General features: G+C 44.5%; 1 protein-coding gene across 1 annotated transcript in view; it reads right to left on the bottom strand.

Moving 5' to 3' along the window:
• Nucleotides 1–13,717: 13,717 nt before the first annotated feature.
• The window catches only part of LOC133419731 (NLR family CARD domain-containing protein 3-like), a gene marked incomplete at its 3' end in the record, with an annotated part of 116,300 nt that continues 115,149 nt past the window's right edge, over nt 13,718–14,868 (bottom strand). The window contains exons 9-10 of the mRNA XM_061709134.1: nt 14,357–14,403; nt 13,718–14,226 (exon numbers count right to left, since the gene is read on the bottom strand). Of these exons, the coding sequence (XP_061565118.1) occupies nt 13,718–14,226; nt 14,357–14,403 (556 nt within the window). The remainder of the gene's footprint in view (nt 14,227–14,356; nt 14,404–14,868) is intronic.

Raw genomic sequence — 14,868 nt, forward strand, 5'->3', positions numbered from 1 at the left:
GAGCCATGGCCGAAACCGAACAGGATGTCGGCCATTTTGAATAAATTGTGTCATTTTGGCTAAATTTATGCCATTCCTTCGGCAGTTAATTCAGCCCGAACCGTAATGTGCACCCAGGTGTGTTATACATCAAAATGTGCGTCTCTGTCCTGCGACTACACGCATTACTTTTCTCTTTCAAAAGTGTTACTGTGGCGACGCTAGACGCCAACAAGCGCACCCCCCCTTCATCTGATTGGTCCATATTTGATAGTTCCCCAAAAGGCACCAAATTTGGCATGCAAGCCAGGCCTGGTGATAATTTTGATATTTCATGGTTTGCATTAATGGGCGTGGCAAAATGGCTCAACAGCGCCCCCCGGAAAACTTTGTGCCTCAAGCCCCACAATACGGTTTGACGTACATGCACGAAAATCGCTACACACCTGTATCATGGCACAACTTAAACAAAAGTCTCTTGGAGCCATGGCCGAAACCGAACAGGATGTCGGCCATTTTGAATAAATTGTGTCATTTTGGCGAAATTTATGCCAATCCTTCGGCAGTTAATTCAGCCCGAACCGTAACGTGCACCCAGGTGTGTTATACATCAAAATGTGCGTCTACATCCTGCGACACCACGCATTACTTTTCTCTTTCAAAAGTGTTACCGTGGCGACGCTAGACGCCAGAAGGCGTGCCCCCCCTTCATGTGATTGGTCCATATTTGATAGTTCTCCAAAAGTCACCAAATTTTGCATGCAAGCCAGACTTGGCGATAAATTTGATATTTCATGGTTTGCATTAATGGGCGTGGCCTAACGGCTCAACAGCGCCCCCTAGAATACTTTTCTCTGCCATAACTTTTGAATGGTTTGACATAGAGAGTCGTGGGTGGTGTCATGGGACTCGGTATAGAGTCCTTGACCATAATTAGTGAAAATTAGCCCCGCCCCTTCTTTTGATTGGTTGTCCCTATTTCCTGCTATAACTTTTGAATGGTTTGACATAGAGAGTTGTGGGTGGTGTCATCAGACTCTGTATGGAGTCATTGACCTTCATTGGCTTAAATTAGCCCCGCCCCTAATTCTGATTGGTTGTCCCTTTTTTCTGCTATAACTTTTGAATGGTTTGACATAGGAAGTCGTGGGTGGTGTCAGGTCTGATATGCTTATGGGGGGCGGTGGCCGTGAGTGCGAGGGCCCGTTCATCGCTGCTTGCAGCTTTAATTATTATTATTATTAGGGCCCGAGCACTTGCAGTGCGAAGGCCCTATTGTATTTGCAGGAATTTTTAGGGCCCGAGCACTTGCAGTGCGAAGGCCCTATTGTAATTGCAGGAATTATTAGGGCCCGAGCACTTGCAGTGCGAAGGCCCTATTGTATTTGCAGGAATTATTCTTTTTCTTCTTCTTCTTCTTATTGTTCTGACAAAAGGAAGGCCTTTTTGCCCCCCTAAACCTGCCCAAAAAGTCACCAAATTTTGCATGCAAGGCAGGCCTGGCGAAAAATTTGATATTTAATGGTTTGCATTAATGGGCGTGGCAAAATGGCTCAACAGCGCCCCCTTGAAAACTTTGTGCCTCAAGCCCCACGATACGGTTTGACGTACATGCACGAAAATCGGTACACACCTGTATCATGTGGCAACTTAAAGAAAAGTCTCTTGGCGTCATGCCCGAAACCGAACAGGAAGTCGGCCATTTTGAATTAATTGTGTAATTTTGGCGCAATTTATGCCCTTCCTTCGGCAGTTAATACGGCCCGAACCGTAACGTGCCCCCAAGTGTGTTATACATCAAAATGTGCGTCTCCATCCTCCGACACCACGCATTACTTTTCTCTTTCAAAAGCGTTACCGTGGCGACGCTAGACGCCAAAAAGCGCGCCCACCCTTCATCTGATTGGTTCAGACCAAAAAAACTTTGCGCCTCAAGCCCCATAATACGCTTTGACGTACATGAACGAAAATCGGTACACACCTGTATCATGTCGCAACTTAAAGAAAAGTCTCTTGGCGCCATGGCCGAAAACAAACAGGAAGTCGGCCATTTTGAACATTCTGAATTAATCGCGTAATTTTGGAGCAATATATGCCATTCCTTCGAGAATTAATACGGCCCGAACCGTAACGTGCACCCAGATGTGTTATACATCAAAATGTGCGTCTCCATCCTGCGACTACACGCATTACTTTTCTCTTTCAAAAGTGTTACCGTGGCGACGCTAGACGCCAACAAGCGCACCCCCCCTTCATCTGATTGGTCCATATTTGATAGTTCCCCAAAAGGGACCAAATTTGGCATGCAAGCCAGGCCTGGCAGTAAATTTGATATTTTATGGTTTACATTAATGGGCGTGGCAAAATGGCTCAACAGCGCCCCCCGGAAAACTTTGTGCCTCAAGCCCCACGATACGGTTTGACGTACATGCACGAAAATCGCTACACACCTGTATCATGGCACAACTTAAAGAAAAGTCTCTTGGAGCCATGGCCGAAACTGAACAGGAAGTCGGCCATTTTGAATTAATTGTGTAATTTTGGCGCAATTTATGCCATTCCTTCGGCAATTAATACGGCCCGAACCGTAATGTGCACCCAGGTGTGTTATACATCAAAATGTGCGTCTCCATCCTGGGACTACAGGCATTACTTTTCTCTTTCAAAAGTGTTACCGTGGCGACGCTAAACGCCAAAAGGCGCGCCCCCCTTCATCTGATTGGTCCATATTTGATAGTCACCAAATTTTGCATGCAAGCCAGGCTTGGCGATACATTTGATATTTCATGGTTTGCATTAATGGGCGTGGCCTAACGGCTCAACAGCGCCCCCTAGAATACTATTCTCTGCCATAACTTTTGAATGGTTTGACATAGAGAGTTGTGGGTGGTGTCATGGGACTCGATATTGAGTACCCTACCATAATTGGTGAAAATTAGCTCCGCCCCTTCTTCTGATTGGTTGTCCATATTTCCTGCCATAAATTTTAAATGTTTTGACATAGAGTTGTGGGTGATGTCACCTGAATCGGTATTGAGTCCTTGAGCTTCATTGGCCTGAATTAGCCCCGCCCCTTCTTCTGATTGGTTGTCCCTTTTTTCTGCTATAACTTTTGAATGGTTTGACATAGGAAGTCGTGGGTGGTGTCATTTCTGATATGCTTATGGGGGGCGGTGGCCGTGAGTGCGAGGGCCCGTTCATCGCTGCTTGCAGCTTTAATTCTTCTTCTTCTTCTTCTTCTTCTTCTTCTTCTTCTTCTTCTTCTTCTTATTGTTCTGACAAAAGGAAGGCCTTTTTGCCCCCCTAAACGTGCCCAAAAAGTCACCAAATTTTGCATGCAAGTCAGGCCTGGCGAAAAATTTGATATTTAATGGTTTGCATTAATGGGCGTGGCAAAATGGCTCAACAGCGCCCCCTTGAAAACTTTGTGCCTCAAGCCCCACAATGCGGTTTGTCGTACATGCACGAAAATCGGTACAGACCTGTATCATGGCGCAACTTAAAGAAAAGTCTCTGGGCGTCATGTCGAGAAACCGAACAGGAAGTCGGCCATTTTGAATTAATCGTGTCATTTTGGCGAAATTTATGCCTTCCTTCGGCAGTTAATGTGGCCCGAACCGTAACGTGCACCCAGGTGTGTTATACATCAAAATGTGCGTCTCCATCCTCCGACACCACGCATTACTTTTCTCTCTCAAAAGCGTTACCGTGGCGACGCTAGACGCCAAAAAGCGCGCCCACCCATCATCTGATTGGTTCAGACTGAAAAAACTTTGTGCCTCAAGCCCCATAATACGGTTTGACGTACATGAACGAAAATCGGTACACACCTGTATCATGTCGCAACTTAAAGAAAAGTCTCTTGGCGCCGTGGCCGAAACCGAACAGGAAGTCGGCCATTTTGAACATTCTGAATTAATCGCGTAATTTTGGAGCAATTTATGCCATTCCTTCGAGAATTAATACGGCCCGAACCGTATCGTGGACCCAGATGTGTTATACATCAAAATGTGCGTCTCCATCCTGCGACTACACGCATTACTTTTCTCTTTCAAAAGTGTTACCGTGGCGACGCTAGACGCCAACAAGCGCACCCCCCCTTCATCTGATTGGTCCATATTTGATAGTTCCCCAAAAGGCACCAAATTTGGCATGCAAGCCAGGCCTGGCGATAAATTTAATATTTCATGGTTTGCATTAATGGGCGTGGCAAAATGGCTCAACAGCGCCCCCCGGAAAACTTTGTGCCTCAAGCCCCACAATACGGTTTGACGTACATGCACGAAAATCGCTCCACACCTGTATCATGGCACAACTTAAAGAAAAGTCTCTCGGAGCCATGGCCGAAACCGAACAGGATGTCGGCCATTTTGAATAAATTGTGTCATTTTGGCGAAATTTATGCCATTCCTTCGGCAGTTAATTCAGCCCGAACCGTAACGTGCACCCAGGTGTGTTATACATCAAAATGTGCGTCTACATCCTGCGACTACACGCATTACTTTTCTCTTTCAAAAGTGTTACCGTGGCGACGCTAGACGCCAAGAGGCGCGCCCCCCCTTCATGTGATTGGTCCATATTTGATAGTTCTCCAAAAGTCACAAAATTTTGCATGCAAGCCAGACTTGGCGATAAATTTGATATTTCATGGTTTGCATTAATGGGCGTGGCCTAACGGCTCAACAGCGCCCCCTACAATACTTTTATCTGCCATAACTTTTGAATGGTTTGACATAGGAAGTTGTGGGTGGTGTCATGGGACTCTGTAATGAGTCCTTAAGCTTCGTTGGCCTTAATTAGCCCCACCCCTTCTTCTGATTGGTTGTCCCGATTTTCTGCTATAACATTGGAATGGTTTGACATAGAGAGTCCTGGGTGGTGTCATCAGATTCTTTATGGAGCCCTTGACCTTCATTGGCCTGAATTAGCCCCGCCCCTTCTTCTGATTGGTTGTCCCTTTTTTCTGCTATAACTTTTTAATGGTTTGACATAGGGAGTCGTGGGTGGTATCATGGGACTCTGTAATGAGTCCTCAAGCTTCGTTGGCCTTAATTAGCCCCGCCCCTTCTTCTGATTGGTTGTCCCGATTTTCTGCTATAACTTTGAAAAGGTTTGACATAGAGAGTCGTGGGTGGTGTCTTTTCTGATATGCTTAAGGGGGGCGGTGGCCGTGAGTGCGAGGGCCCGTTCATCGCTGCTTGCAGCTTTAATTATTATTATTTTTTTTTTCCTGACAAAAGGAGGGCCTTTTTGCCCCCCTAAACATGCCCAAAAACTCACCAAATTTTGCACCCAAGTCAGGCCTGGCGAAAAATTTGATATTTAATGGTTTGCATTAATGGGCGTGGCAAAATGGCTCAACAGCGCCCCCTTGAAAACTTTGTGCCTCAAGCCCCACGATACGGTTTGATGTACATGCACGAAAATCGGTACACACCTGTATCATGGCGCAACTGAAAGAAAAGTCTCTTGGCGTCATGCCCGAATCCGAACAGGAAGTCGGCCATTTTGAATTAGTCGTGTCATTTTGGCAAAATGTATGCCATTCCTTCGAAAGTTAATTCAGCCCGAACCGTAACGTGCCCCCAAGTGTGTTATACATCAAAATGTGCGTCTCCATCCTGCGACAACACGCATTACTTTTCTCTTTCAAAAGCGTTACCGTGGCGGCGCTAGACGCCAAAAAGCGCGCCCACCCTTCATCTGATTGGTTCGACAGAAAAAACTTTGTGCCTCAAGCCCCATAATACGGTTTGACGTACATGAACGAAAATCGGTACACTCCTGTATTATGTCGCAACTAAAAGATAAGTCTCTTGGCGCCATGGCCGAAACCGAACAGGAAGTCGGCCATTTTGAACATTCTGAATTAATTGCGTGATTTTGGAGCAATATATGCCATTCCTTCGAGGGTTAATTCAGCCCGAACCGTATCGTGAACCCAGATGTGTTATACATCAAAATGTGCGTCTCCATCCTGCGACTACACGCATTACTTTTCTCTTTGAAAAGTGTTACCGTGGCGACGCTAGACACCAACAAGCGCGTGTCCCCTTCATCTGATTGGTCCATATTTGATAGTTCCCCAAAAGGCACCAAATTTGGCACGCAAGCCAGGCCTGGAGATAAATTTGATATTTCATGGTTTGCATTAATGGGCGTGGCAAAATGGCTCAACAACGCCCCCCGGAAAACTTTGTGCCTCAAGCCCCACAATACGGTTTGACGTACATGCACGAGAATCGCTACACACCTGTATCATGGCACAACTTAAAGAAAAGTCTCTTGGAGCCATGGCCGAAACCGAACAGGATGTCGGCCATTTTGAATAAATTGTGTAATTTTGGCGAAATTTATGCCATTCCTTCGGCAGTTAATTCAGCCCGAACCGTAACGTGCACCCAGGTGTGTTATACATCAAAATGTGCGTCTACATCCTGCGACACCACGCATTACTTTTCTCTTTCAAAAGTGTTACCGTGGCGACGCTAGACGCCAAAAGGCGCGCCCCCCCCTTCATCTGATTGGTCCATATTTGATAGTTCTCCAAAAGTCACCAAATTTTGCATGCAAGACAGACTTGGCGATAAATTTGATATTACTTGGTTTGTATTAATGGGCGTGGCCTAACGGCTCAACAGCCCCCGCTAGAATACTTTTATCTGCCATAACTTTTGAATGGTTTGACATAGGAAGTCGTGGGTGGTGTCATGGGATTCTGTAATGAGTCCTTAAGCTTAGTTGGCCTTAATTAGCCCCGCCCCTTCTTCTGATTGGTTGTCCCGATTTTCTGCTATAACTTTGGAATGGTTTGACATAGAGAGTCCCGCTTCCTGATTCAAACGTCTGCTGGCCCCGCCCCCCGACCAATCAGTGGCGAGTAGGGTGATGACGGCCCGCCCCCCGACCAATCAGTGGCGAGTAGGGTGATGACGGCCCCGCTCCCCGACCAATCAGCTGCCTGTAATATGGTGACGTCAGAAATAGACCCGTGCTCAGCCCGGTTAGAACCTCGGTGAATGGTTACAGAAAAAGTAATAAAAATAGTAGTGTTTTACTAATATTTATACCTTACAAATATTTAAAAAATTAGGAAAAAAAAGTTCCAGACATTTTATCGCTATGTTGGTCTGTCCTAAGCCAGTAAGTCAAAACAAAAGGTATAGCTGAGACATAGCTCATCCTCATTATTGCGGTCTTTGGTGCCAGAGTTCGAGAGTTCGAGCCTGGCAGCATGACGAAATTTTTTGTCAGCAATTTTTGTGTTTTTTTTACATCAAAATGTCCTCTGTCCTGCGACGACGCACATTACTTTTCTCTTTCAAAAGTATTACCGTGGCGACGCTAGACGCGAAAGAGCGCGCGTCCCCTTCATCTGATTGGTCCATATTTGATAGTTCTCAAAAAGTCACCAAATTTTGCATACAAGCCAGGCCTGGTGATAAATTTGATATTTCATGGTTTGTATTAATGGGCGTGGCAAAATGGCTCAACAGCGCCCCCTAGAATACTTTTCTCTGCCATAACTTTTGAATGGTTTGACATAAAGAGTCGTGGGTGGTGTCATGGGACTCGGTATTGAGTCCTTGACCATAATTGGCCTGAATTAGCCCCGCCCCTTCTTCTGATTGGTTGTCCCGATTTTCTGCTATAACTTTTGAATGGTTTGACATAGAGAGTCGTGGGTGGTGTCATTTCTGATATGCTTATGGGGGGCGGTGAACGTGAGTGCGAGGGCCCGTTCATCGCTGCTTGCAGCTTTAATTTTGTTTGTTTTTTTCAAATCTTGACCTATAGTGGTTACATTGTGTTACTGTAAAAGGGTAGACAAAATAAGCTTTGGCTGCAGTCTACACCTTTTGGTCCTTGTTTGATGTACATGCAAAAAAAAACACTTTGTATTGACTACTGACTTCTATAACGTGACGTTGGCCAGGGACCTCTGTGATGGCACGCTGGTCGATGATATTCATCCCTCGGCGCCTTCTTTTTACAAGGTTGAACCCCGCTTCATCAAGGAATATGAATTCAATAGCAAATTGCTGATTTCATATTGCACAACAGCCTTTGGAGTTTAGAAATGTGATTGACTGTGTGTTATGTGTGAACAGCAAGAGAGGGAATTCAGGAAGAGTGTGCAGGATATTGGGAATTGTGTGTAGTGTTGTGATAAATGTGTGGTATGGAATGGGAATTTGAGTCTAGAGCAGCAAATGTGCTTGGAGTTCAGCAGGATTGGTTCAGCCACCTGAAACATGAGTTTCAGGTTGTGCACATTGCGTCTGATGTTCCAATAAATGTGTTTAAACAATTGTGAAAAACTGTAATACTACAAAATATATTACACAACACACAATCTTTTAATAAAATAACTCTACTCTCAAAACAGTGTTAACTCTTCACTAAATTGTGTTTCCTTCTCAAATGCCAAACACATACATCATTTGAGTAGATATTTCTAAGCACCCACTGAACACTGATGTGCAGAATGGAAGACACTATAGTATGAATGGAAAACACTATATGAATGTCTCAGTAGAATCATACGTTTGTATGTTCAGTGTTACACCTTCAGCTGTTGGATAATATTGGGTAATATTTCACCATATAGTATTCTTATGTATAGGCTACTCAAATAGAAAACAACACACAATTCTTTACTGTAACAACAAATAATATTTTACAGTATTTGGACTCAAAATGTGCAAACCACTGGACATCACAGCAAGCTGTGGATGAAAACTTGACAGAAAATAGATTATATATATATATTATATAAATACAGTTTTTTACGATTGTTTACACACTAAAATAAAGATTTCCACACAATTTGCGAAATTCTACTCCAAGGAGCGAAACATCTCCACAGATATGCACAACATTGCACACAATGTCTGCTTCACCCTTTTTGAAAAACATTACACACAGTGATTTGTAAAACTCTACACACATTTTCACACCTTAGACACAGATAAGGATTGTGAGGTTACTTTCTTGTCATTACAAAGCCCTGGATTGCCAATGACCACACTCATGAACAAATTGGATAATCACATCCACCAGGTGTGGAAGCACACATCTGCTTATTTGAAAACGCAGCACTCAGGTGTGCTATAAAAGGCAGCAGGTGAGTTTTCTTCAACAAAAATGGAAGGAGCTATAAGAAGAAGAAGAAGAGTGAGAATGAGAGGGGGAGCTCAAAGAGGAGATGAAGGAGGTAGAGGAAGAGGCCCAGGTAGAGGAAGAGGAGAAGAAGGAGGTAGAGGAAGAGGCCCAGGTAGAGGAAGAGGAGAAGAAGGAGGTAGAGGAGGAGGCCCAGGTAGAGGAAGAGGAGAAGAAGGACTTGAAGAGTTGATAGAACCTGAACAAAGAAGACGAGGACCAAATTTGACTCAAGAAATCCGTGCAACACTTATTGACCATGTCATCAACCATGGACTGACACTGATGGAAGCTGGACAAAGAGTTCAACCTAATCTCAGCAAAAATACTGTTGCGTCAGTAATTCTGACATTTCGTCGAGAAAACAGGTAAGCTAACCACACTGTACATTGAAACTGAATCTTGCTATACTTCCTGAATCCAATAAAAGAGTTTTTTTCAGCATGGCGGTGGAAGGTGTACGACCTGCGGCCCTATGACCGTTTGCCCCTCATTCAGGCCATGGAGCAGGCCTGTGATGATATCGAAGCAGCTTCTGTGCAGGGGTGGATTCGTCACACGAGGCGATTCTTCCAACGGTGCCTTGCCAATGAAGACATAGCCTGTGATGTGGATGAAATCTTATGGCCTCATCCAGCCAGACGGAGAGATGATGAATAATTACAGTATTCTTTTTGCTTTTGCAGTAGTTTTTTTTTCAGAGTCAAAGTGTATGTACTTCATGCAGTAATTTTTATTTGTTTACGGATTGTATTTGTTTCATTGATTTCATTGTTGGTTGATTACTTTAACTGATTATGGTAAGAAATACTGTAAGTATTGGAATAAATACTTGAAATATTCAGTCCGCAGCATCAGTGTTGTGCAGTGCTTGGTAAGTTTATAGTAGGCCTATTTGTGTATATTCTCCCTATATCTCAAACTAATCATGAAGAATGTTGTGGGTTTGTCACTATTTTTTTTGACATCTAAATTATCCCTTACATAACAATGTCTGGCAAATCTAGCACATGCTATTTCTTAAAATTAGTTTTTTTACAAATGTGTTTTTTATTTATCACAGCAGTGTGAAACTGGCTGCAATAGTGTCTGATCATTGAGGACTGTGTTGGTTTAAAGAAAACGAATAACATTTTCACAAATATGTGTATATGTTTTGACTGAAGTGTGTATGTTTTGACTGAAGTGTGTCATTTTGCAAACAATCTAGGACTTATACAAATTGAGTGTTGTTTTTGGACAATTGTGATTATATTTTGAAAAAAAGAACCCAGTTTTCAAAATAGCGTGTAAACAATTGAAAAAAACTGTAATATACAAAACAAAAGTATTAGGCTGCATCCTGCCTTTCATCCCTGGCTGGCCACAGGACCTCATCCATGTCGCAGGCGATGTTCTCCCTGGCCAAGCAGCGGGGGAGGAATCACCTACATTGCTGCATGAAGCCTTGACAGGCCTCAGCAGTGACATCGCCACATGCGTCCTCCGTGGCCTGCAGTTGTGGGATCCGTGCCTGAGGATTTCTCTTGTATACCTTCAATCTCCAGGCAGAGAAAAACTCCTCAATTGGGTTGAGGAAGGGAGAGTATGGAGGGAGATATAGGACATCAACTTCTGGATGGACCCTGAACCAGTCACGGACCAGAGCAGCCCGATGCAAACTGACATTGTCCCAGATAACAACCAACCTGACCACCTCTGTGTCCTCCATCTGCTCTGGCTGGACAATGATATTGTAGAGCTGGTCCAGGAATGCTAGAAGAAGTGCAGTGTTGTAGGGGCCAAGGGTGATGATGATGGAGGACGCCGTGGTGATTGATTGGCAGCACACATTGTTACGTTGGCCAGGGACCTCTGTGATGTCACGCTGGCCGATGATATTCCTCCCTCGGCGCCTTCTTTTTACAAGGTTGAACCCTGCTTCATCAAGGAATATGATTTCAATGGCAAATTGCTGATTGCATATTGCACAACAGCCTTTGGAGTTTAGAAATGTGATTAACTGTGTGTTCTGTGTGAACAGCAAGAGAGGGAAATCAGGAAGAGTGTGCAGGATATTGGGAATTGTGTGTAGTGTGTTGAGAAATGTGTGGTATGGAATGGGAATTTGAGTCTAGAGCAGTAAATGTGCTTGGAGTTCAGCAGGATTGGTTCAGCCACCTGAAACATGAGTTTCAGATTGTGCACATTGTGTATGATGTTCCAATAAATGTGTTTAAACAATTGTGAAAAACTGTAATCTAACTAAATCACCATCTACCATCAGAAACCCCCACTTCCAGCATTCTGGGAGGTGAGACACAAGCGAGTACTTGACATGTCACCTGAGCAACCAATCCATTCAGATTGAGACACATTTGAATTGAGTTTTGTCTGTTGAGACGGTCAAGATGGGCGTTTACAGCAGTTTACAGCAGTTATGTGTCCGACAAGAAATTAGATGAAACAAGAGAAGTTCAATCATCGAGGGGAGACTCAGAGTAGAGTCAATGGTCATCCACCTCTAGAGGAACAGAGATGGTTTGGACAACTGCTGAGGATGTCCCCTGGACACCTCACTCGAGAGGTGTTTTAGGCATGTCCGACCAGGACGATGCCCCGCGGTAGAACCAGGACTCACTGAGAGTTTTTAATCTGTTGGTCTGGGACCAAGAAGAGGGAGGTCTGGACCAGTCTGATGGGGCTGCTACCCCACAACCTGGACCTGGATCAGAAGATGGATGGATGGATGGATGGATGGATGGATGGATGGATGGATGGATGGATGGATGGATGGATGGATGGATGGATGGATGGATGGATGGATGGATGAGAGGGTGTAAGGATGGATACAAGGATGGATGGATGAGAGCGTGGATGGATGGATGGATGGGTGGGTCGATGGAAGGATGGGAGGGCGGATGGATGGAGGGATGGATGGATGGAAGGGTGGATGGATGGATGGATGGATGGATGCATGGATGGATGGGAGGGTTGATGGATGGATGGATAGATGGATGGATGGATGTAAGTAAGTAAGTAAGTAAATTTTATTTATATAGCACCTCTCACAGAGAGAAACTCACAAAGTGCTTTACATACAGAAAAAAACAGTAAAAACATGAGGTAATTAATTAAAAAGCTGCACAATGTGTCTCTAAGGAAAATAACAAACAGAAAAGAAAGAAAGAAAAAGACAAAAAGAAAAGAAACAAAAATCATAATACATCAATAAATGCCTGCTCAAAAAATAGCGTTTTTAATTTGTTTTTAAAAATGTCCACAGATGTTGCATCTTTCAGGGCTTGTGGGAGCATGTTCCAAAGATGTGGAGCAACTGCTTGGAAAGCCCTGTCACCTTTGGTTTTTAGATTTGTTTTTGGGGTTGTTATAAGGCCCTGATCAGCCGACCTTAAGGCTCTTTGTGGCTCATAGCGTGGGACCAGATCTATGAGGTACTGAGGAGCCTGACCATGCAGTGCTCTGTAGGTAATAACTAGAATTTTAAAATGGACCCTGAACTTGACAGGGAGCCAGTGCAAGGAGGCCAGGATGGGAGTGATATGGCACTTCCTGCTGGATCTGGTGAGTAATCTGGCTGCTGCATTTTGGATAAGCTGAAGACGTCCCATGTCAGTTTTGTTGAGGCAGGTGAAAAGTGAATTACAGTAGTCCAAACGTGATGATATGAATGCGTGAATGATCATTTCTAGCTCTGGGTATGAGACAACAGATCTGAGCTTGGCAATATTTCTGAGATGGAAAAAGCAGGTGCGGGTTATTGAGCTGATGTGAGTGTTGAGTTGCATGGTCTGGTTGAAGTTGACACCTAGGTTCCTGATATTTGGACGGACATAGTCTTTAAGGGGCCCGATGCAGTCCACCACCTTTGGAATGAGGCTATCAGGTGCCACAATGAGCACCTCGGTTTTCGTCTCATTCAGGGATAAAAAATTGTCCGACATCCAGGCCTTTATAGCTGACAAGCATTCATGTAAAATGTTGAAATTAAAATCAGTTGAGCTCTTTGGGTTAAAAGAATAATAAAGCTGGATGTCATCTGCATAAAAGTGATAAGATATACCTTTAAAAGTGCTGATAAGGTGTCCTAGTGGTAGCATGTAAAGTGCAAATAGCGTTGGCCCAAGAACGGAGCCCTGGGGGACCCCATAGGAAAGGGGGGCAGATGCGGACACATGTGTGCCAACAGCCACATTAAAACTCCTACCCGTGAGGTAGGAGGAAAACCAATTAAGAGCCTTTCCTGTGATCCCTACCTGTTTATTGAGTCTATTTATTAAAATAGAGTAGTCTAGTAGTATTGGGTATTGAGTAGTATGGGAGGGTGGATGGATGGATGGATGGATGGATGGGCGGATGGATGGAAGGATGGATGGGTGGATGGATGGATGGATGGATGGGTTGACGGATGGATGGATGGATGGATGAGTGGATCTATGGGAGGAAGGATGGATGGATGTATGGATGTATGGATAGATTGATGGATGACATGTACAGAGTCAACTATCTGTCCAACAGAGACAGTTTCTCTGACAGGAGGAGACTCTGGAGACTGAAATCAACACAGAGACACTGAAGAACCAGACCAGAACCCAAACCCAGGATAGAGAGGTTCAGTGAATGTGGCGTTGAAGGTGTGGAGGAGGATCAGTCTGTCAGAGGAGACGCTGTAGAAGGACAGAGTTCCAGCAGGAACGTCCACATACACTGCTACTCTGTCAGAGACTGAGGAAGAGGAGGAGGAAGGTGTTTCTCTGTTATTGTGACAGACACAGTACTGGCCATCATCATAACATAACAGACTCCAGGAATGATCGTTCCCATCAAACCAACAGTCATTAGAGCCTCCTTTCCTGCTGATTCTTCTGTAACTCACTGATACAGAAACTCCTCCTCTCCTCTGGACCTCCCAGTAACAGCGACCCGTCAGAACTTCTCTACACAGCAGCTGAGGACAGGAATCAAACCTGTCTAGATGATCAGGATATGACTGATCCTCCTCCACATACATCATCTTCCTGTTGTTGTCAGACAGTTTGATGTATTTGTGGACTGTGTTTGTGTCAATGGTGAGTTGACAGGAATCTGAAGGAGAGAACAAACAACCCAGCTGCAGTTATTATTGATCTGTCATTGATCATTGATGGACTCATGAATGAGTGATGTGTCAGTGTGAAGATGGTTGAATGTGTGAATGAAATAAAAACACACTTACACTTCCTCAGACTTGGTGTCAACCATCGTTGTCCAGCAGGCTCCACCCTGAAAGAAGGAGGGGGGTCAGACCAACACAGTCTCTTTCAGCAAACATGGACATTAGATCTCACACACTGATGAAGGAAGAGTCCAACACTTGGACAGATTCAATTCAACTCAATTCAATTCAGTTTTATTTATATAGCGTCTAATACAACAAAAGTTGTCTCCAAACGCTTTCCAGAGACCCAGAACATGACCCCTGAGCAATTATTACATAAACAATGGCAGGTAAAAACTCCCATAGTGGGAGAAAAGCCTTAAGCCAAACAGTGACAAGAAAAACTCCCCTTTAGGAGGAAAGAAACCTTGAGCAGGACCAGGCTCATAAGGGGGGGAACCCTCCTGCCGGAGGCCAGACTGGGGGTCGGGGACGTCAACAGCACAGCATGCAGGTGGAAGCAGCAATGGGATGACCGGGGGTGGGGACCGCAGGCCAGCACGCAGCTCCCGAAGCTCTGGCCCAATCAG

The sequence above is a fragment of the Cololabis saira genome, chromosome 19 (assembly GCF_033807715.1).
Source record: "Cololabis saira isolate AMF1-May2022 chromosome 19, fColSai1.1, whole genome shotgun sequence".
In the NCBI taxonomy this organism is placed as follows: domain Eukaryota; kingdom Metazoa; phylum Chordata; class Actinopteri; order Beloniformes; family Belonidae; genus Cololabis; species Cololabis saira.